Source organism: Labeo rohita, chromosome 5, assembly GCF_022985175.1.
Source record: "Labeo rohita strain BAU-BD-2019 chromosome 5, IGBB_LRoh.1.0, whole genome shotgun sequence".
Lineage (NCBI taxonomy): Eukaryota > Metazoa > Chordata > Actinopteri > Cypriniformes > Cyprinidae > Labeo > Labeo rohita.
The window spans coordinates 39,320,920-39,343,479 of NC_066873.1; the positions used below are offsets into that span (position 1 = coordinate 39,320,920).

The 22,560-nt window shown below is 33.4% G+C and overlaps 3 protein-coding genes across 8 annotated transcripts; 2 read left to right on the forward strand and 1 right to left on the reverse strand.

The window, feature by feature from the left end:
- Positions 1–1,254: 1,254 nt before the first annotated feature.
- On the forward strand, positions 1,255–9,122 carry ube2l3b (ubiquitin-conjugating enzyme E2L 3b). The gene is made up of 4 exons (XM_051110279.1): positions 1,255–1,363; positions 2,959–3,054; positions 4,428–4,614; positions 7,398–9,122. Exons 1-4 carry the CDS (start codon positions 1,337–1,339, stop codon positions 7,550–7,552), a joined length of 465 nt encoding a protein of 154 aa, XP_050966236.1. The 5' UTR covers positions 1,255–1,336; the 3' UTR covers positions 7,553–9,122.
- A 160-nt stretch (positions 9,123–9,282) lies between these two features.
- On the reverse strand, positions 9,283–17,562 carry ydjc (YdjC chitooligosaccharide deacetylase homolog). Of its 6 annotated transcripts, XM_051110278.1 has the most exons (8): positions 16,397–16,493; positions 15,790–15,845; positions 14,479–14,657; positions 14,084–14,240; positions 12,295–12,394; positions 10,844–11,021; positions 10,169–10,203; positions 9,283–10,036 (listed from the first exon to the last, which is right to left on the reverse strand). In XM_051110278.1, exons 1-8 carry the CDS (start codon positions 16,398–16,400, stop codon positions 9,855–9,857), a joined length of 891 nt encoding a protein of 296 aa, XP_050966235.1. In that variant the 5' UTR covers positions 16,401–16,493; the 3' UTR covers positions 9,283–9,854. The 6 variants fall into 6 exon arrangements, with proteins under 6 accessions (XP_050966235.1, XP_050966230.1, XP_050966229.1 ...); XM_051110273.1 differs by having other exon boundaries at positions 9,283–10,203; positions 15,790–16,059; XM_051110272.1 differs by having other exon boundaries at positions 9,283–10,203; positions 16,397–16,491.
- A 1,556-nt stretch (positions 17,563–19,118) lies between these two features.
- Positions 19,119–22,170, forward strand: sdf2l1 (stromal cell-derived factor 2-like 1). Its single transcript, XM_051111250.1, has 3 exons — positions 19,119–19,395; positions 21,440–21,636; positions 21,740–22,170. The coding sequence occupies exons 1-3, from the start codon at positions 19,218–19,220 to the stop codon at positions 22,016–22,018; spliced, it is 654 nt and encodes a 217-aa protein (XP_050967207.1). The 5' UTR covers positions 19,119–19,217; the 3' UTR covers positions 22,019–22,170.
- Positions 22,171–22,560: the final 390 nt, after the last annotated feature.

Below are 22,560 nucleotides of genomic sequence, written 5' to 3' on the forward strand. Positions count from 1 at the left end.
ATTTCACAATATTACTGCTTTTGCTGTATTTTGGATCAAATAAATGCAGGCTTAGTGAGCAGAAGAGACTTCTTTAAACATTAAAAATCTTTTTGACTGGTGTACATATTTATATGTAATTTAATAATTACTTCTATTGCCTTTAAAATATGGTTAAAGCATATACTGCCATATGCATTGACAAGCATTTATAGTAAACTGAAATATAGCTTAATATGATTTATTTTGAAAGTTATATGTCATTAAAGAAAAGTTGCTAAAATCTTACCCTCAGGCCAGTTTGAGTTTGTTTCATTACTCAGGAAAGAAATCTTGCAATACATCACTTGCTCACCAATTGATTCTCTGCAGTGAATGGGTGCCGTCAGAATGAGACTCCAAACAGCTAATAAAAACATCACAATAATCCACACCACTCCAGTACATCAATTAATGTCTTGTGAAGTTAAAATGTGTTTTTATGAAACAAATCAATTATTATGGAGTTTTAACTTAAAACCAGCAGCACTCCTGTCAAAAATATAAGCCCATAATCCATAATAACAGTTCATCCAGTGAAAAAGGCACCTGTTGTCATCTTACATTTAAGTTAAAAACGTCTTAATGATGCATTTGTTTATTTAAAACACACACACACGTACACACAAGAGGTTAACTGAGGGACTGGAGTCGTATGGATTACTTGTGTTATTTTTATCAGCTGTTTCAACTGTCATTCTCATTCATGTAGCCTCTAAAGCCCTACTAGCTAAACCGACTTAAAGTGGTTTGCTGGTCTTGGCTTTTTAGACCAGCTTAAACTAGGACCGGGGGCCATCGTTCGTCACTTAAATGAAATACACCCTCAGCATCAAATAATATCTTAGCGTTATTCCTTACTCTGGAGTGACATCATGTGGTCATTAAAAAGCATGCAACTAAAAATCCGGAAAACGCACTTCCTTGTCAAGGACGTTCATTGCTTCTTGTATGTCCCTCCCGGCACACCTACATTCCGAAGTTTACTGAAACCGTTATATTTGTTCGTTCATTTACTTTCATAATTTTTCGAGATAAATAAACAATAAAGAAACACTAAATCAAGCCTTGATTAATCACAGGAGAACAAATTCCATCCACAGTGTAATAAATGGCATTTTTGTTTCGTTTTGTAATGGAAAGTACCCACGGGTTCTGACCTGAGATCATTGTACGCGCTCCGCCTTGCTTGTTGCGTCGGTTGTAGGCGAATTTAAAATCTGATCCCAGATCAGCCGAAGTTTTAAAAACGCGGACGAGCTGATGATTCCATAGCTGCGCCGCGCGGTGCATTCTGGTAGTAGTTGAAAGATTCAAGATGGCGGCGAGCAGGAGACTACACAAGGTAGACGTCTAAACCTCATACTTTTTATATCGCAAATAAAGAAAAACCACATACGACGACGCGATAGGGGTATAAACATAAAGTTTAGCTCGCGGAAAAGACGGTTTGATCGTTCGTTGGTGCTTGATCGGCGTTGGTACGAGCGGTTCTCTCACTCGATGACTCGGCTCGCTTCGCGTTTCCAAACATGAAGGAGGAAAAGCGCCGGTGGAGGCCGCGGGACTCTAAAACAAGGTTTTGGGATCGAGATTGGAGGGATAGAGGCTCGACGGATACGTTAGACTAGGCTTTAGTGTTTTATCAAGTCCTTTCATTCATTGACAGCGAGTGAATGACGGGAATATAACGCACCGACGAGTTCCGTTACAGCGGATTCGGTTGATTCAAACAAATCTGAATCATCTGAAAACAAAAACTATAATTTAATCGACTGCTATATGAACCAATAGATGTTTTTTAACCAAACAATGCCGTTTTAACCTCGCTGCAGTGACGTTAGACAGGACTCAATGCGACCAAACTAGCCACATCTGTCAAATAAAAACCGAAATCGACGTTTTTTTTACGTTTTAAGCTTGAAACAACCCAAATAAGTAGAATACTACTTAAATCGTATTTAAACCTTAAATAGGTTTAGTGAGATCCAAGTGGTTAGCTATAGTAACGCCCTTAATAAAAAAACGAAACTGTAAGTGTGTTCACAATAAGCTTTCGCTTTATAAACTTCCGTCTTGTCGGAATCACTTCATCGTGAATAACCTGTTTTTAGCCAAGATGTGTTTGACCAGTCTTTGTGGGTGTTAAGCTCTCTGATTAGTCGTGTATTTGAGATTTTAGGATGTTTATGTACAGTTAGTGGACGTATGTATGTCACAATGATCATGTTAACGAGTTTACTTCCTTGTTAGATAAGAATGGCTGTAAATGTCAGGCACCTCTCAGTGGCAATAGAAGGAAATGGTTAATCCTTACAGGGTACCACAAACACACCCTTTTAATATAGTACTTATTTTTTATTAAACACCGTAAGGACTGCAACATCTTGATTATTAAATTCTGATAATAACTTTAAAATAGTATTTTTATTTGATTAATGAAGGGAGTAATTGACAGATTATTCAAGTATCAAAATAATCATTTATTGCAGCCCTATGTGGGACTAAATATTGATCATAAACAACAGCCCATGTTAATGCAGTGGTTATTGGATATGAAGCTGCATGCACTTTTAAACATTTAAGGTGTGGTTTGTTGATGTTTTAATGCACCCTGGCTTGTGCTTCAGGTCAGTTATTTACAGTAAGCTGCTGAGGAAGGGGTCATTTCTCCAACTCATTAGGTCAAGACCTGGCTCACGTTACATTTGGGAATGTCTTGACCATGATAAAGATACATAGGAAGTCTTGGCCAATGATGTAAACTGTTATTCCTACTTCATTTGTTTGCGCTTTGAAGTTAGCAAATGAATGGCGATTGTACTATTAGGAGAGATTGTTTTAGCGTAAGCCAGTTCTCAAAGTTTCTGCTTGACACATAGAAGTTGTGAACTTACGAATAGTATCTAACGCATTCTTCTTTCCAACCCTTTTTATCAGGAGCTTGAAGAAATCCGCAAATCTGGAATGAAAAACTTCCGTAACATTCAAGTTGATGAATCAAACATATTGACATGGCAAGGCCTCATTGTTCCAGTAAGTGTTTAGTAAATCTTTCATGAATTGTTTGCATGTTATTTGCATACAGACAGGAAATGGTATGTTTTGAAAGCTTGGCTTTGGAAATAAAATTCTGTTGTAATATATATTTGCGCATGAAATGCTATAATTATAGAATCTAGAAATTAACAGAGTTGTCCAAACCTGCAGGCCAAAGTTTTTTTTAAACACTTTTGCATTGTAATTGTACTTTGCATTGTTGCAAATATAGAGATTGTCTGTGAATTAGATTTTTTTTTAATATGTTTTTTTTTTTTTTTAATATATCGTTGTTGATTCAAGTTTGTTTTTTGGCACTTCGTAGTAAACCGGTGGAAACCTCTGTACTAAAACATTGCTTAAATTTTAATATTTTTGAGCAGATTTCTTGTGCAATTTAGAGCTAGACTACGCTACCAGTCAAAAGTTCTTGAACAGTAATATTTTTTTTAAAGAAGTCTCTTCTGCTTACCAAGCCTGGATTTATTTGATCCAAAGTACAGCAAAAACAGTAAAATTTTAAAATATTTTTACTATTTAAAATAACTGTTTTCTATTAAAATATATTTTAAAATGTAATTTATTCCTGTGATTTCAAAGCTGAATTTTTAGCACCGTTACTCCAGTCACATGATTCTTCAGAAATCATTCTAATATTCTGATTTGCTGCTAAAACAAATTGTTGAAAACGGCTGAGTAGAAATTTTTCAGGTTTCTTTGATGATTAGAAATCTATTCAGAACTGCATTTATCTTAAATAGAAATCTTTTGTAACATTATAAATGTCTTTATCTTCACTTTTGATCAATTTAAAGCCCCCCCCAAAAGTACTGACTTTTGATTGTAAGCTTTTGAATGGTATAGTGTATAATGTTACATAAGCTTTTTTTATTTCAGATAAATGCTGATATTTTGGATCTTTGTTCATCAAAGAATTCTGGAAAAATGTACTTAGCTGTTTTACATATTGATGATGATACTAAAATGTTTCTTGAGCAGCAAATCAGCATATTAGAATGATTTCCGAAGGATCATGTGACACTGGAGTAATCATGCTAAAAATGTAGCATAAATTACATTTTAAAATTTATTCAAATAGAAAAGTTATTTTTGACTGTTTTTGCTGTACTTTGGATCAAAGAAATGCAGGCTTGGTCAGCAGAAGAGACGTCTTTATAAACATTAAAAAAACTTACTGTTCCAAAACTTTAACTGCTCGTGTAAATCCATGCATTTCACAATGCTATTAGTTATACGTGATCTCAAACCACACATTTACGCTTCTGTCCTGTTCTCAACATCGATTTGTTTGTAATTATATACATTATAGTTTGAGCTGCGCTCACCTCATTTCCCTTGTTCTCCCACAGGACAACCCTCCATACGACAAAGGGGCATTCAGGATCGAGATCATCTTCCCTGCAGAATACCCTTTCAAACCACCCAAGATCACATTCAAAACGAAGATCTACCACCCCAACATTGACGAGAAGGGACAGGTCTGCCTGCCTGTCATTAGTGCAGAGAACTGGAAACCAGCCACCAAAACTGACCAAGGTGAGACACGCTGCAGTTGTTGCAGTATTCCTGAAACCGCCACATGAGTCAGACCTGCTAAAGCGCAGATGATCCTGGTGCGTAAACGCACTTGGTCTTGTCATCACTTCATTATATAGAAATCATAACCAAATAGAAGGCTTTGTGATGTTTATGGTCACTATCCATCTGTTTATATAGTAGGCTACACCCTTTTTTTGTTTATTCAGCTTATAATGACTACCCAAGTGTGACACAGGTGATTTTTTTTTTTTTTAAATCCTGGTTTGTTTTATAAAAATGAAAGCTATTTAGTTTTCTCTGACTAAACTATAGGGATGATTTAAATCTGAATTGAATAAAACTTTATATAATAAAAATCTTGACACACACTAGCATTCAAAAGTTTGGGGTAAGTAAGAAATGAGGTAAATTTGTTTGGAATGAAATGTTTACTTTTATTCAGCAAGAACCCATTCATTTGTTCAAAAGTGACAGAAAATACATTTGATACGAACATTAAGCAGCGCAGCTGTTTTTAACATTGATAATGTGACACTGAAAACTGGAGTAATGGCTGCTGAAAATTCCGGATTAGAATAAGAGTTATTGTACCAATATTACTGTTTTTATTGTGTCTGCTAATCTTGCAGTTATTAGGTACTGTCGCTTTGTAGATGAGGCATATCACTCATTTCTAACAATCTTTCAAAAAGTATCTGATTGTTTTACAGCTTTCTTGTGATGTCACATTTCTTCAGAAAGCTAGATTGCTTTTAACAAGTTTAGATAATGCAGTATTACATTCCTAGTTTATAAAGCTGTTTAGATGATTATGGGATAAACATATTGGGGTTCTTATTTCTTTAATAACTAGTATCTCTGTTTTTGGCTTTTGCCTTTACTCATTGGATAGATATAGTTAGATATAGTTTACTAAAACTGACGAATTCATAACACATTTTTGTTACTTGAAATAAAATAAATTTGGTAACACTTTACAATAAGGTGTCTTTTGTTGACACATCAGTTAACGTGTTAACGAACATGAACAAACAATGAACAATACATTTATTACATTAGTGCATTAACTAATGTTAACAAACACAGCTTGTGATTTTAATGCTTTAAATTAACATTAACAATAATGAATGCTGTGGAAGTATTGTTCATGTTTACAAATGTAGTTAACTAATATTAACTACTTAACCTTACTGTGAGGTGTTACTATAAATGTTACTTAACTTAATGTACTACAGTAACTAAAACAGAAATGAAAATAAAGAAAAGCTGTATAGACATATTTAAAAAAAAAAAAAAAAAAAAAAAAAAAAAAAAAACTAAAAATGACAAGGAACCAACAAAATGATTAAACTTTAATTAAAATGAAAACAAAAGAACATGAATCAAAAAAAAAAAAATAACCTATAACAATATCTCAGTTATACTAACATAGCACTGATGAAGGGTATATAAGTCTTTCTCGCTAAACTATAGGGACTGTTTAAAGCTGAATTTATTAGAAGTACAAGAAACACACTCTAAAAAATGCTGAGTTAAAAACAACCCAGCGCTGGATGAAATCTGGACAAACCCAGCAGTTACGTTAAATGTTTAACCCAACCTTCTGGGTAGTTTAAAGGATTTCTCCACCATGTCATCCAAGATGTTCATATCTGTCTTTCTTCAGTCGCAAAGAAATTAAGTTTTTGAGGAAAACATTCCAGGATTTTTCTCCATATAGTGGACTTCAATAGGGCTCAACAGATTGAAGGTTAAAAATGCAGCTTCAAAGAGCTGTAAAGGATCCCAGCCGAGGAATAAGGGTCTTATCTAGTGAAACGAGCAGTCATTTTCTAAAAAAACTTTACAATTTATATACTTTTTCACCTCGGTGAACTCTGTGTAATCCGGGTCAAGACAGTTAGGGTATGTCAAAAAACTCCCATCTCATTTTCTCCTCCAACTTCAAAATCGTCCTACATCACTGCAGAAGTACCGACCCAGTGTTTACAAAGTAAACATGCAAGAAACAACAGCGATGTAGAACGATTTTGAAGTTGGAGAAGAAAATTACATGTTTTTTGAGTTTTTCGACATACCCTAACTGTCTTGAACGGGAGTGCACAGAGTATGCATGCGCATTGCAGACTAGACAAGATGAGCATTTGTGGTTAAAAAGTGTATAAATATTAATTTATTTTAAAAAAATGACCGATCATTTTGCTAGATAAGACCCTTTTTCCTCGGCTGGGATCGTTTAGAGCCCTTTGAAGCTGCATTTTAACTTTCAATCTGTTGAACCCCACTGAAGTCCACTATATGGAGAAAAATCCTGGAATGTTTTCCTCAAACTTAATTTCTTTGCGACTGAATAAAGAAAGACATAGGGGTGAGCAAATTATCAGGAATTTTTTATTCTGGAAGTGGAGGAATCCTTTAATTTAACTAATTGCTTAAAAATACTATAATTATTGCTTAAAATTTTAAAAATGTATTAATATGTTGAATAAATAAATAATAATTTAAAAAAAATAATAAATTGCTTATTAATAAATGTTCACCTGTTGATTATTGCTGATGCCTCTCTGATTTTTAAGCCAGCCATATAGTTATTTTTAAACAATATTGTAGTTAAATAAAACTACCCAGAAGGTTAAGTTAAACGTCTAACCCAACCGCTGGTTTTGTCCATACTTTTATCGTGTAAGAATAGAAATATATTTATAGTTAATTAATAGCACATTTGTTTTTGTTTGTTGTAACCAATGATAACGTCCATTCTTTTCCCTTTCTTCCTCCAGTAATTCAGTCGCTCATTGCCCTGGTGAACGACCCACAGCCAGAACACCCTCTGAGGGCCGACCTAGCAGAAGAATACTCAAAAGACCGTAAAAAATTCTTTAAGAATGCAGAAGAGTTTACAAAGAAACACGGCGAAAAGCGGCCAGTGGACTAACAATACCAGACAAGTGTGTAGCCCCAGTCCCCTCCTACTCCTCTGATCCTCTTCCCCCTCGCTCTACTACCTTCCTCCCGACACCCAAACGCCATCCTCTATCCCTCCCTCCCGCCCGCCTGCTTTCCCTCCTTCTCCTCTCCTTTCCACGTGTCACTCTAGTCGAGCTGGAGAAGTACAGCGCAGCTGCAGCCTCCGTCTTGAAGCAGGACGCCGCGAGGACATCCGATCTGAGTTTCTGGTGTTAGCTTGAGGCCCTTACTAACTTTCTACTATGTTGTTTATTTTTTTTTGTTTATTTTTTTTTGAGTTGGAAAGCATCAAAATTTGGTTAGAGGATAACTTAAGACAAAGAAGTTGGCAATTGTACAGGGCGTTTGAGTAATGAATGCTGTTTGACCCTTTTGTAATGAGAAAATGAATCATTGCATTATTACACAAAACTTTCAAAAAATACTTTTGGAAGTGACACTTCATTTAACACAAAGATGGATTGTAATTTATCATGTATATTGTTATTATTATTATTATTATTATGTTGTTCCCTCTTCTTACATTTGTGCTCTTTGATTTGCGCAACACAAAAAAGGAGACATTAAGGAGGAATGCAGGTTACGCAGCTGGAGGATTTCAGTGACGGCGACAGATTATTTCATATGACCTTTTTACTTTCACTGCACTTGATGGGTTGCACGGTATGTCTAAGGAACAGGCTACTTCCAGCCCTTTACCAAGCCTCGAATCGGCAAAACCACTGTAAAGTCAGAAAAGAAAGCGGCTTAGGAGCCGATATTGCATTGAAATGCTTTTGTTTCACAAATGAAAAAAGGAAGGATGAAAACAACGCTCTTTGTGCGAGTCGACGTAATTTTCCGTGATGATCGCTAATTTTAAACATCTCTTTTAACATGTTTCATAGGAAATTCTTGTATATTGTTGATTATTTGGGTTCAATCATGGAAATGGCCCCTAGATTTACAGAGATGTACGCTACTGAGAAATATTATTATTCCCATTTTCTCCCGAAAATAAACGCAGTAGTTGACCGTGAGTTTTCTAGAACATTCTCTACAGTTTCTTTAAAGTATTCCATCTTGAGTGGATTTTAAGCCACTCTTTATAATGTAAAAAAAGGTTCTTTAGGCTTTCAATAATATTTGCTTGTGCAGAACGCCTCAAATGGTTAAAAACTTTTCATGCAATATCAGACTTGAAAAACGCTCCACATTTGTGTACCAAAATAAAAAAGGAAGACCAAGCAATGTTATATCAAACATTGGCTAAATTTCCTATTAAAATTCAATCCAACAGGCGTTCCCCAGTTTAAAAGCGCATTATGGATTTGTGATAAATCAAATCTGAACTTGAGCATTTAGTGATTGTTTAACCTGAATATATTAACATTAGTAAACAATATATTTATGAGGACTACTACTTCAACTCCAAACTGTTGCTTACAGCTTATTCTGAAACGCCATGATGGCCTGAATTTAACATACAGGTTATAAACATGTTAACCCTAATATGTGACAAAAGGTTGAACTCACCAAATAAAGGCTATTTTGACCTAGTTCTGAATGAATTTTTCAATAAAATGGATGCTCGGTGTATAAATGCATTCCTATGGTGCATAAGCAGTTTTATACATGTTCTAGGGCAAAAATATCATTGAACCATCATAATACTTGTTCCAAAGCCATTTTTTTTAAATTTCATTAAGAAATCCAAAGTCCAAATGAGCACTTTATTTCAGGTTCATAAAAATATCATAAATACATTCTTTAAAAACATCGTACCCAAAAATACCTTTGATTTTTTTAAATATATAAAGTAATTGCTACATGTTCAGTTAAGTTAAAATCTTCATATAGTACGTTACAATCATAAATACAGCATTGCTATTGGGTTTGACGGTTCTCTGCAATATTAATATGTGGATTTGAGAGAAACTTGCTCAAATGAGCAACATTTTTAGAAACAAATCCATATAAAATTGCACCTTCCTCTATTGAAATAGCTGGCTGCTTAAAAAAGTCATGTTGAACAATTTAAAAAGAGGTCAATCTAATAGCTGAAATTTTAAAAACGGGTCAACTGAATAAGTGTGTTTGTGTTGAGTAATTACTATAATATATTTGTTTTGGCTGTACTTCAAGTAGCAGCTTCAGATTGTTTAGTATGGGCTTTTGGAAGCAGCACAATGAAACTGAATGCCTTCTCAAACCAAGCACTCATACTCTAATATATCTAATTGAGGTATGGCTCAAGGTATGCAATACGCCAAATACTCTGCTCTAAGTGTTTAAAAGTCTTTGAAGGCACAGAGGAGGATCCCCTGTTGCCTGTAGTAGTTAAGCACCAAAGGGTCCCTTAAAGTGTTCAGCTCGTGTAGCCGGTCTGCGGACTGGGAGAAGTCATCCGGTCCTTCTCCACATCCGCCCTGGTGAGGTTGACTTGGATATCCTGGGTGCACCATGAGCTCTGCTGTAACCAGACGATAAGAGTCTGTTGCGGCGTCATTGGATTGTATCAACTGAGATGTCACACCGTCATCTAGTGAAGCTTCTAGAGTGAAGCCCAAAGCACGCTTCAGGTTGGATACAGACATGTTCTTACCCATGGTGCTCAGGCCCAGGTATACGTCAGGCCATCTGAGAAGACATACAAAAATAGTATATAGCGGATTCAATTTCATCAGGAAGTGGAAATTTTTTTTTTTTACATTTTATTGATATTTTGTATATACTGTGCCTACTATATGTGAACATGGACCATAAAACCAGTCATAAGGGCCAGTTTTCTGAAATTTTGATTTATACATCAACCGAAAGCTGATCCCCTGATGTGTGGTTTGTTAGGATCGAGATACAACTATTTGAAAATCTGGAATCTTAGCGTGTAAAAAAATGAAAACATTAAGAAAATCGCCTTTAAAGTTGTCCAAATGAAGTTCTTAGCAATGCAAAAATTACGTTTTCATATATTTCTGGTAGGAAATTTACAAAATGTCTTTATGGAGCATGATCTTTACTTAATATCCTAATGAATTTTGGGATACATTTTACCCATACAATGTATTGTTGGCTACTGGTATAAATACTGGGTCACACATTTGAAGGACAAAATTCATATTTATATTCATATTATGTTTATAGACTATTAAAATGTAACCAAACCTGTTCTAATGACTACACAAGATGTTGTAAATGAGGTATATATTTACTAAAATATTTGTAAACCTTTCTACTTGAAAACCTACTTGCTAATCATTTAAAATGCTGCGTAACAAACCTTATTCCATGGCGGTGAAAGACCTCAATAGATTCAAGGGCATCTTTTTCAACCTGTGCGTTGAAGTCTCGCAGATGGGATGGGAGGAAGGTGCAAAATTTAAGACCAGGTTCTATTGGGACCCGTGTGTAGGTGATCCCAAAATCGGAGAGAACTTGGGCGAACACCTCTCGTACCTCTGGAAAACATGGTAAAAATGTTTTTTTGAAAGAAATTAATGTTTTTATTCAACAAGATGCCTTTTTGCATCGAGTGACAGTGAAGTCATTTATAATTTTACAGAAAAAAACATTTCAAATAAATGCAGTTCTTTTGAACTTTCTATTAGTAACAATATTAAAGGAGAAGTCCACTTCCAGGACAACAATTTACAGATAATGTACTCACCCCATTGTCATGCAAGATGTTCATGTCTTTCTTTCTTCAGTCGTAAAGAAATTATGTTTTTTTGAGAAAAACTTCCAAAATGCAGTTTAAATGCAGCTTCAAACGATCCCAAATGCGGTTGTAAATGATGCCAGCTATTCTGACTCAAGACAGTTAGGGTATGTCGAAAAACTCTGATCGTATTTTCTTCCTCAACTTCAAAAATCATTTCAAAATCATCCTACATCGCTGCAGAAGTACGGACACAGTCTTTGCAAAGTGAACATGCAAAGAAGATCAACAAAAAAGGTAAAACAGCGATACAGGACAATTTTAAAGTTGAGGGAGAACATGAGATGGGAGTTTTTCGACATACCCTAACTGTCATGAACCGGAAAAAAAAAGGGAGAGTAAGACAAGCGTTTGAGATTAAAAAGTATATAAATTGTACTATTTTTCTAAAAATAACAGATCATTTCGCCAGATAAGACCCTTCTTCCTCGGCTGGGATCGTTTACAACCGCGTTTGGGATCATTTGAAGCTGCATTTAAACTGCATTTTGGAAGTTCAAACTCGGGGCACCATATCAGTCCATTATATGGAGAAAAATCCCGAAATGTTTTCATCAAGAAACATAATTTCTTTACGACTGAAGAAGGAAAGACATGAATGCATGAGTAGATTATCTGTAAATTTTTGTTCTGGAAGTGGACTTCTCCTTAAAGCAGCTATTTACAACATTGATATTAATAATAAATGTATCTTGAACTACAAATCAGCATATTAGAATGATTTCTGAAGGATCATGTGACACTGAAGACTGGATTAATGATGCTGAAAATTTTGCTTTGCATGACACGAGTAAATCACATTTAAAAATATATTTCAATTGAAAACAGTTATTTTAAATTTTAATAATATTTCATAATATTTTAAGCATTTTGCTTAAATAAAGGCAGTTTTGGTGACTGATTTCACAAAACATTTTTAAAAATTCTTATCAACCCAAAACTCTTTGAACAGTAGTGTACATGAGTTGTTGGATACTTGGTGAAAAGGATGGTTAAAGTGAACCCACTGTTACCTGGGAGTACGTGCACATGCTGGTGGCCGTCCATATGGTAGGGCATGTGGCCAACCAGTTCACAAAATCGATTTACCTGGGCTCTGAGCTCCGCCTCCACCTTTTAAAACAGAAAACACAACACAGCTTAAGCAAACAGCACAACAAAATCGGACAAACATGATTTTTGCGTTTAATTCTAAGGTCAAAATATTCAGTCAAAAAAAGTTCCATATATTTAAAAAGGTTATATCAGGAAAAGTACTGTCCTTTGTCTTTGGAAATAAACAAGATTACATTTTAACAAAAACAGTGAAAAGTTTCCTCCACAGTCCAAAAAATATGAATATTCAAACTACACTGAAAAAATATATACAATCAGTAAGTTATAGCAACTTCAATTTTTGTTGTAAGTTAAGTGAAATTTGATTTGATTTTTTTGAAGTTGATTTAATGTACTTAAAACAAGCTGAAATTACTTGAACAATCAAGTTGACTATACCTAAAAGGGAAATCAAATGCCCATTTTCCACAAGTTGGTATGATTCTTTAGGGTCTTCATGAAATGTCCGCAACATACTTTGGTTTAAATTCCTCAATGGTCATCTAAAACAACACCCTTGTTACCTTGTTAAAAACAGGGCATAAGGATGATCACTTCCATTTGGAATTTATGTCTTTCTGTCTTCAGTCGTGAAGAAATTATGGTTTTTGAGGAAAGCATTTCAGGATTTTTCTCCATATAATGGACTTCATTGGTGCCCCGATTTTGAACAAAATGTAGTTTAAATGCAGCTTCAAAGGGCTCTAAACGATCCCAGCCGAGGAAGAAGGGTCTTATCTAGCGAAACGATCGGTCATTTTTTTCGGAAAACAAAAATTTGTATACTTTTTATACACAAAAGCTGGTATAGCACAGGCTCTGGGATGCACGTTCACATACTATTGAATCATGTTGAAAGGTCACGCCGAACGTAGGCAGAACCACAGACCCAGTGTTTACAAAGCAAACGTGCAAAGGCTAAGGAAAGTGCAAGTCAACCGCTGTTTACAAACAAAAGGTACAACGATGTCAGACGATTCTGAAGTTGAGAAAATAACATGGAGTTTTTCACCATACTCTACCTTTTTGAACCAGAGTACACAGACGATGAACTTACACATGATTCGTAGTAGTGATGGGAAGTTCGGATCATTTTACCGACTCAGACCTTTGAGTCTCGTTCAGCAAAATGAACAAATCTTTTTTCAAGTCATTTTGTTCATTTTAGCAAAATCAACATCACGTGACAGCCCCATAAGATGAACGAACAACTTGAAAAACCTGAAGACTCAAAACAGGTGAACTAATTCCAGTACAGAACCTAATAGGATGTTGCGCATACGCGACTGAACGAATCACACCCGAGACGACTCGTTCTTCCTGAGTCACATTAAAGATTAATTCAAAATGAACGAATCATTCAAGAACGACTCGTGGACGTGCATCCCAGAGCCTGCGCTACATGAGCTTTTGTGCTTAAAAAGTATACAAATTTTTATTTTTCGAAAACAATGACCGATCGTTTCGCTAGATAAGACCCTTCCTCCTCAGGATCGTTTAGAGCCATATGAAACTGCATTTTGGAACCAGTGAAGTCCATTATATGCAAAAAAAATCCTGAAATGCTTTCCTCAAAAACCATAATTTCTTTACGACCGAAGACAGAAAGACATGAACATCTTGGATGACAAGGGGGTGAGTACATTATTTGTAAATTGTTGTTCTGGAACTGGAGTTCTCCTTTAAGGAATGTGTGTTCCTGCATACCTCTGACATCTTGAGCTGACCACTCTGTAAAACTTCCCGAAAGCCCATCTTGCCATGGAAGAATCCATCCTTGTTGAGGAGCGTTGAGCCCGTTAGATCCTGAGAGACTGGAAGACCCTCTGAGAGATTCGCATGGAGTCCAATGGGGATGTGATTCCTGTGTGTGAGAACAGCAGAGTCATTTTAGTATCACTGATTATATTATAGAATAATACTATTATAATATATAATATATAATATAATACTATTATAGTATTATATTATAGATTTCATTACTACTTTGAATCAGCTTTTCCAGCTTGCATGTGGTACAGCAGAGTGTTGTAACATTTTGTTTAAATGTATATCTATCTGCTTGAAATTAAAAATTAACATTTTGAAATTAGCCGCAGTACCTTTTGGCCAGCTCTGCCGCGTGCTCCGCTGAGACTGCATTCACCAGAAGAGAGACGTTGGAGATCCCACCAGCTTTGAACAAATCCACAATCCCTTGATTTCTTCTCTCGCAGTATCCAAAATCATCTCCTGTCACCACCAGCTTCACCTTGGGTTGAGGCATCTTCTCCTCGCCTTGCTGTCGAAAGACAAAAGCACTGGACTAGTAATTGACCCTTATCTGTTTTTTTTTCTTTTTTTAGGATTAATACTGATTAAGCAGAACTTAATTCATTTTTATTTCAGTTTTTTGACAACAATAATGAACAAAGGATCTTTTCACTGCACTACAGAATATGAATCAAGATATTTTATAAAGAAATATTTTTGCCATTATATGATTTGCCTGATCTAAAAAGCAACAAATTTATTTTCATCTTTGCTTTAGGCTGTCTAATTTTAAAGCTATTAATTTCCTACTTGAAAATGAAATGCTGAAAATGAAATGATTTATTAATACTGTTTATTTTGCTAACCAGAATTTTTAATAATTATATTTTGACTTATAACTAAAAAATCATCAGACTAAATTTTATAAACATTATTAGATTGTATTAACGTAATATTAATAAAACTCTGGTAGTTAGAAATGTGAAAATATTACTAAAATATTATTTTATTAACATACACTACCAGTCAAAAGTTTTTGAACAGTAAGATTTTTAATGTTTTTTAAAGAAGTCTCTTCTGCTCACCAAGCCTGCATTTATTTGATCCAAAGTACAGCAAAAACAGTAAAATTTTTAAATATTTTAAGTATTTAAAATAACTATTTTTTATTTGAATATATTTTAAAATGTAATTTATTCCAGTGATTTCAAAGCTGAATTTTTAGCATCATTACTCCATCATTACTCACATGATCCTTCAGAAATCATTCTAATATTCTGATTTGCTGCTTAAAAAAAATTTATTATTAAACATGATTATGTTGAAAACAGTAGAGTAGAGTTTTTCAGGTTTCTTTGATGAATAAAGTACAGCATTTATCTGAAATATAAATCTTTCGTAACATTATAAATGTCTTTATCATCACTTTTGATCAGTTTAAAGCGTTCTTACTAAATAGAAGTAATAATACTAAAAATAGTTGCTGTTTATAAAACTTGTTTGTCTGCTTTAAGGTCACATTTTTTAATTTTTTTATTTTTAGGCTGAGTCTAATTGTTAAGCTATACGTTTCTAACTTGAAAATTAATTGCTGTAATTATTTTATATCATTAAAATGTTAAGTGATTACTCAAACAACGTATTAAAGAAGTTTACTTTACCTGTTGTTTTGTCTTATTTTCAACAAGCGGTGCCATCTGGGATAGATCCAGTAATACTAATAGCAGATGGAACGTAAATATCCTTTAAAATATCCACTAAAAACCGATTAACCAATTTATTGCCCTCTAAAACAGACAGAACTTGTCAGTTTGAAAACAGACAAAGAAATGTTAGTCATGTGAGTCATCAAATATACTGAAACCCGGTCATTTACACAACAGGAAAGGTTCCTTAAGTCAACGCGTCAAACCACGTCATTCCAACATCATCTGTTTGAAGACAAAACGAAACGGTTTGTATGAAACACGAGACTCAGCTGCGGGAAAGCTGCTTACCGGGAAATCACCGGCTCGTTACTAAGACACATCTAAAAGTCTGTCTGCCGCCTTATTCAACACATCGACGTTAACACGAGCGGCTGCCACTGCCTATCAATCACATACGGTACAATCGCATCTACTCAGCCTAATAACATACTGGTTATACATTTACTCCGCTTGATCTATTAATAGCTAAGAAACGAACAAATGTCTTATCATTTCAAATGGACTAATCCTGTTTTGTGATATACTGCTAGCTAGCAGTAATACTGTAGTGATCGCTTACCCATTTTATTGCGAGGTTTTTGCCATTAGTCCTTTTTACAGTGTATCCAGCACTGTACGGAGAGAAGGACCGTCTCGAGATATAGAACGGCAATTTCCTTTTCCGGAGTTGCTGCGCCCTCTACCGGATGTGAATAAGACAACGCCACATGTACAAAAAGGCCTTTGCCATTTCAAGGTTTCTGTTCCTTATTTATATCAAAGTTTATTTTTAAAGTATATATATATATATATATATATTTTTTTTTTTTTTTTTGTTTTGTTTTTTTTTTTAACGTTTTTTAATTTAAAAATATAGACATTTACATTTCAAGGTTTCTGTTCCTTATTTATATCAAAGTTTATTTTTAAAGTATATATATATATATATATATATATATATATATATATATATATATACTTTTTTTTGAACGTTTTTTAATTTAAAAATATAGACATTTACATTTCAAGGTTTCTGTTCCTTATTTATATCGAAGTTTATTTTTAAATACAAAAAATAAATATATATATATATATATATATATATTTTTTTTTTTTAACGTTTTTTAATTTAAAAATATAGACATTTACATTTCAAGGTTTCTGTTCCTTATTAAGTTTATTTTTAAAGTATATATATATATATATATATATTTTTTTTTTTTTTTGAATGTTTTTTAATTTAGAAATATAGACATTTACACCATGTGATTAGTGCACAATACCATACTGTTTTCGTTTGTTCTTAAAATGATTAGTTTGATTTAGTTCAAGATGTTGGCAACCAAAAGTTACTTTAGAAGTAATAGAGACTGATTAAAAACATGACAATGTGGTGTTTTAAGAGATAAAGCTATTTTGTTTTTAATAAGATTAATTGCTAAACAGTTATTTAATTTCATTTAAACATTAATAAACAATAACAAACTAGGCTACACTCACCAGAGCCAGGTTTTTGCTGTTCTCAATGTTATGAATGTAAGCTGTGATCCTTGTATACCGACTTTAGGCAGCAGGTGTGACTTTGCTTACGTGTCTGTGGAGGCTTCTGAATGTTTTCCCAAGACACGTAACCTCATTTAGAAATCAGGAAAACATCATAAAGAGAAGGAGGGTATCATGTTTATGATCTGTGTTTGCGCACATTCATTAAGTGCTTTCGACTGCCGCCACCTGACAAAGCAATGATATGCATGGCATCACTTGCATTATGTTAAAATAACACTGTTACATTAAAAAAATTACAGTGAAACTCTTGTTAAACACAAGATTGCATCCTGTGTAAGTGACTCCTAATGAAAGAATGGTACAAATAGTAGTGAGACACTTTGCGGAATTCTTTAATTGATTCTTTAATAAGGAGACTGGGGCAAGTTGTCCCATGTAATGTTGTTACGAGTGCTATTTCTCAGTATCTGTGGCATTTTGAGGCTAAAGTCCAATTGCCACTATTTTGACTACTAGTGCTTATCTATGTTAGTTTCAAACACCTGGTTTAAAAGTAGTTTAGGACTACACCTCATTCTTGGCTAATCAAAAAGAAATAATAAAATAATAAAATATTAAATACAATAAAAAAAATATATAATAATAAATAACAAAGTAAATATAATTAAAATAAGGTGAATAAATAAAGTAATTATGAGGTAGATTTTAACCAAAGGTTGTCATGTGTATGCAGAAATGTTATACAATTTATCAGTTACAAAAAAAGGTTTGATTTTTCTTTTTCTTTCTTTTTTTGTATGTTTTAGAATTATTTTGCTATTAACTTATAGTGTGAATACATGCCCTAATAATAAATAAATAAATAAATAAATGGACTAATGAACAAATTAATTAATTAATTAGGGTTGTCAAACGATTTATCGCGATTAATTGCATCCAAAATAAAAGTTTATGTTTACAGAAATATGTGTGTACTGTGTATATTTATTATGTATATATAAATACACACACATGCATGTATATATTTTAAAAAGTTATATTTTATAGTGCTGTCAAACGATTATTTGCAATTAATTGTATCCAAAATAAAAGTTTTTGTTAGCATAATATGTGCGTATATTGTGCATATTTATTATGTATATATATATATATATATATATATATATATACACATACATGCATGTAAAATATGTTATGTTTATAAATTATATATATATATATATATATATATATATATATAAATAAATATATAAATAAATATATCCAAATACATCCTGTATGTGTGTGTATTTATATATACATGATTAGCATACACAGTATACACATATATTATGTAAAAAAATTTTTGATTAATCGTTTGACAGCACTAATATATACATATAAATATTTTAAACGTAAATGTGTGTAAATCTATGTATTTGTATATACATAATAAATATACAGAGAACACATATATTTTCTGTAAACACAAACTTTAATCCTGAGTGCGATTAATCGCGATTAATCTTTTGACGGTCCTAAAATTAATAAATAAATACATAAAGTTTGTATAACTGATTCTTGATATAGTACTTTTAACATAACTTTCACAAATAATTCATACAAGTTTTTTTAATATCTATTAATACATTTTAAATGCATGAAAAAAAATTCCTAATATTTCTAACTATTTGATTGTACATTAGTGATCTGTTAAGGATTGTGTAATGTAACGTTCATTAATATGCTGTGACGTCACCTCATTCTCGCCCAATCACTGGTTTCCGTGTGTGCTCGTGGATCACTTCCTTGTTTTCGGACTTGTCATGATGCGATTGGTTAGAAAGCGTGTCAGTGTTTGAATGGGACTCTCCGTTTCCATTTTTCTGTGATGTACATAGACACGAGTTGTTACAATGGGGCCATTTAGAGTTATATCTGTCTTTCTGGATTTAATTTTAGTATGTTTTATGTTTGCCCAGTGCGGCGCTCGTGATTTGGACTCCAGCTATGTGACGTGCGGATCTCTGGTCAAACTGATGAACACCCGGCACAACGTCAGACTTCACTCGCATGATGTCAAATACGGATCAGGTTTAGTGGATCATCAATATAATCAGAAACTTTATCAATTGGGCCAACGAAGCCCTCAGAGAATGCTTATGTTCTAGTCTAATCTTCGCTTTTAGCCTTTTCATGCACTTATATTGATTATAATTCTTAGTGTAGTAGCAGCTGGCGCATGTATGCATTAGCCAAGAAGCTAATGACTGGTAAAATTTCTAATTAGTAAACAGTAAAAAACTTCATTTTGTCTTTCCGTTAGCCTGTTATAGACTCTCATTCATCCCCCAGTGGTTTTATTTTTGTTGGTTCGGATGTATTATATTGACCTGAAAGATCCATGTAATCACGACGACAGGTGCACCACAATAAAGGGTACCATGATAATACCATACATATATATTTTTAACATGTACAATGGTAATACGTATAGTATTCGTTCGAGTGGCATGAATTATTAACACGAGTTTTTAAATGTTTGCTTTTCGTTTTTTGCACGTTTTAGAAAATCGCTATTACACAAAAATATCTGTTAAGTGAACTGTAACTGTATCTAGCATTGGAAATTGAACTTTTTTTTATGGCGAAAACTTAAATTATGTGTCTATACAGAAACTGACCAAAATAACCCAGAATAATGAAAACAAATAAATTGTTGTTGTTAATAATAATAATAATAATAGTAAAAAATAATAATAAAAATGTAATGTTTGTACATTTTTCTATATGTGTCTATACAAAAACTGACCAAAATATCTTCAATCTGAATTAAATAACAACAATAATAATAGAAATTGCTACTACTATTACTACTAATGATAAGTTATATTTAACTTGGTCTATCTAGATTTTTTCAGTGTTACTTAGGTTAACTATTTGTACAATTATTTATATGTGTTTATACAAAAATAACTCCAAAAATTTTACACTATATAATAATGTAAGAACTATATAAAATAAGTCCAGCCTGAATAATAAACAAGACTAACAGACAATAATCATAATAATAATAATTACTATTATTATTATTATTATTATTTAATATTTCACTCAGTGGATCCAGATGTCTTAGCAGCTGTTTAGGTAAAATTGTTGTATAATTGTCTGTATGTCTACACAGAAATTGACCGAAATAACTTAAATAACTAAAATAAAACCCTGAATATCATGAATAATAAACTACATTTATATTATATCATATAATATTATATTTCCAAATATTTATGAATGTACACTACCTGTCAAAAGTTTTTGAACAGTAAGATTTTTTTCAGTGTTTTTAAATTAGACTTCTCTTTTCACCAAGCGTGCATTTGTCAATGTACAGAAAAAACAGAACAATTTTGAAATATTTTTACTATTTAAAATAACAGTTTTCTATCTGAACATATTTTAAACTGTTATTTATTCCTGTGATTTCAAAGCTGAATTTTCAGCATCATTACTCCAGTCACATGATCCTTCAGAAATCATTATAATATTCTGATTTGCTGCTGAAAAAAAAAAAAAAAAAAAAAAATTATGTTGAAAACAGTTTGATGAAAAAAATGAATAGAAAGTTTAGAAGAACAGCATTTATCTGAAATAGAAATCTTCTATAACATTATAAATGACTTTATCATCACTTTTGATCAATTTAAAGCATCCTTGCTAAATAAAAGTATTTTAATATTTTAACCAAAAAAAAAAAACTTTTGAATGGTATAGTGTTTAATGTTACAAAGGCTTTTTTATTTTAGATAAATGCTGATCTTTGGATCTTTCTGTTCATCAAAGAATCATGAAAAAATTTAATCAACCGTTTTAAACAGTTGATATTTGTGTTACTTGAACAGCAAAATATATTCAAATAAAAAAAAAAAACAGTTATTTTAATTAGTAAAAATATTTCAGAATTGTACTGTTTTGCTGTACTTGGATCAGTGCAGGCTTGGTGAGCAGAAGAGACTTCTCTAAAAAACAACAACAACAACAACAACATTAAAAATCTTATTGTTCAAAAATATGAGGTTTAATATGATATCCAATTAAACATTATGCTCAAATTAAACATTGTTTACACAATGCCCTGCAGGAAGTGGCCAGCAATCAGTGACAGGAGTGGATTCGGCCGACGATGCCAACAGCTACTGGCGCATCCGTGGGAAACCAGACAAAATTTGTCAGCGCGGTGAGCCCATTCAATGCGGACAGGCCATCCGTATTACACACATGAAGACCGGACGCAACCTTCACTCACATCACTTCAGCTCCCCGCTGTCTAACCACCAGGTAGACCCACACAACACGCTCCTGTCTCAACCTACATGTGCCGGTGCCTGTAACTGGCTGGATTTGAATCATATCATCATGTTGATTTGTTTTACGTTTGCAGGAAGTGAGTGCGTTTGGTGAAAATGGAGAAGGAGATGATTTAGACGTCTGGACCGTGCAGTGCAGCGACACACACTGGGAACGTGACGATGCGGTACGATTTAAACACGTCGCCACTGAGGTTTTCCTCAGTGTTACCGGAGAACAGTACGGCCAGCCAATCAGAGGCCAGCGTGAGGTCCACGGAATGCCTTCACCCAATCAGCATAACTACTGGAAGGTGATGGAGGGGGTTTTTATTCAGCCCAGCAGTGATCCAGTGCGCCATGATGAGCTCTGATGATGCCGCTACATTGTCGTAGCGAGCGAATGAGAACTCCACTCACACATGCTGTGAAACCCTCTCTATATTTAAACCTTCAGTTTCTGGTTTTACATTTATTGGTCAAACTCTTACATATGTGTTGCAAAAAAAAAAAAAGGAACACAAAATTAACATCACAGACAAGAAGAAAAGGTTTGTTTTACTAGATTTCTTATGATTGGAATGTGTTTGTACATAAGGGAATAAAATTACATGATATACCAGGGCTTCAAAACTGAGTATTTTGCATTATTTATATTAACATTGGATTACTGCTGGAACAAAATGGCATTGTACTATGAAACTGTGTTTTTGCACACATGATATCCTGTAACCTTTATGAATTTGACATGGGAAAATATCTGTTAGTTTAGGTTTTCTATGTTACTGTAATTCTCAAAAGTTGTTTTCCCCCCCTCATACTGTATATGACCCGATATGTACATAATTTGGTGAAAGCATAAATAAAGTTTTTGGAAAACATAGTGTAAGTATTTTTTTCCAGTTAAAACAACTTT

Coding starts and splice junctions, on each gene's coding strand:
- sdf2l1 (XM_051111250.1), top strand. CDS start 19,218: ATGGGGCCATTTAGAGTTATATCTGTCTTTCTGGATTTAATTTTAGTA. Junction 19,396..21,439: donor TGATGTCAAATACGGATCAG/GTTTAGTGGATC, acceptor AATGCCCTGCAG/GAAGTGGCCAGCAATCAGTG. Junction 21,637..21,739: donor CCCCGCTGTCTAACCACCAG/GTAGACCCACAC, acceptor TTACGTTTGCAG/GAAGTGAGTGCGTTTGGTGA.
- ydjc (XM_051110272.1), bottom strand. Junction 14,241..14,478: donor GCGGCAGAGCTGGCCAAAAG/GTACTGCGGCTA, acceptor TCTCACACACAG/GAATCACATCCCCATTGGAC. Junction 10,204..10,843: donor TTTCACCGCCATGGAATAAG/GTTTGTTACGCA, acceptor ATGTCTTCTCAG/ATGGCCTGACGTATACCTGG.
- ube2l3b (XM_051110279.1), top strand. CDS start 1,337: ATGGCGGCGAGCAGGAGACTACACAAG. Junction 1,364..2,958: donor CGAGCAGGAGACTACACAAG/GTAGACGTCTAA, acceptor CCTTTTTATCAG/GAGCTTGAAGAAATCCGCAA. Junction 4,615..7,397: donor AGCCACCAAAACTGACCAAG/GTGAGACACGCT, acceptor TTCTTCCTCCAG/TAATTCAGTCGCTCATTGCC.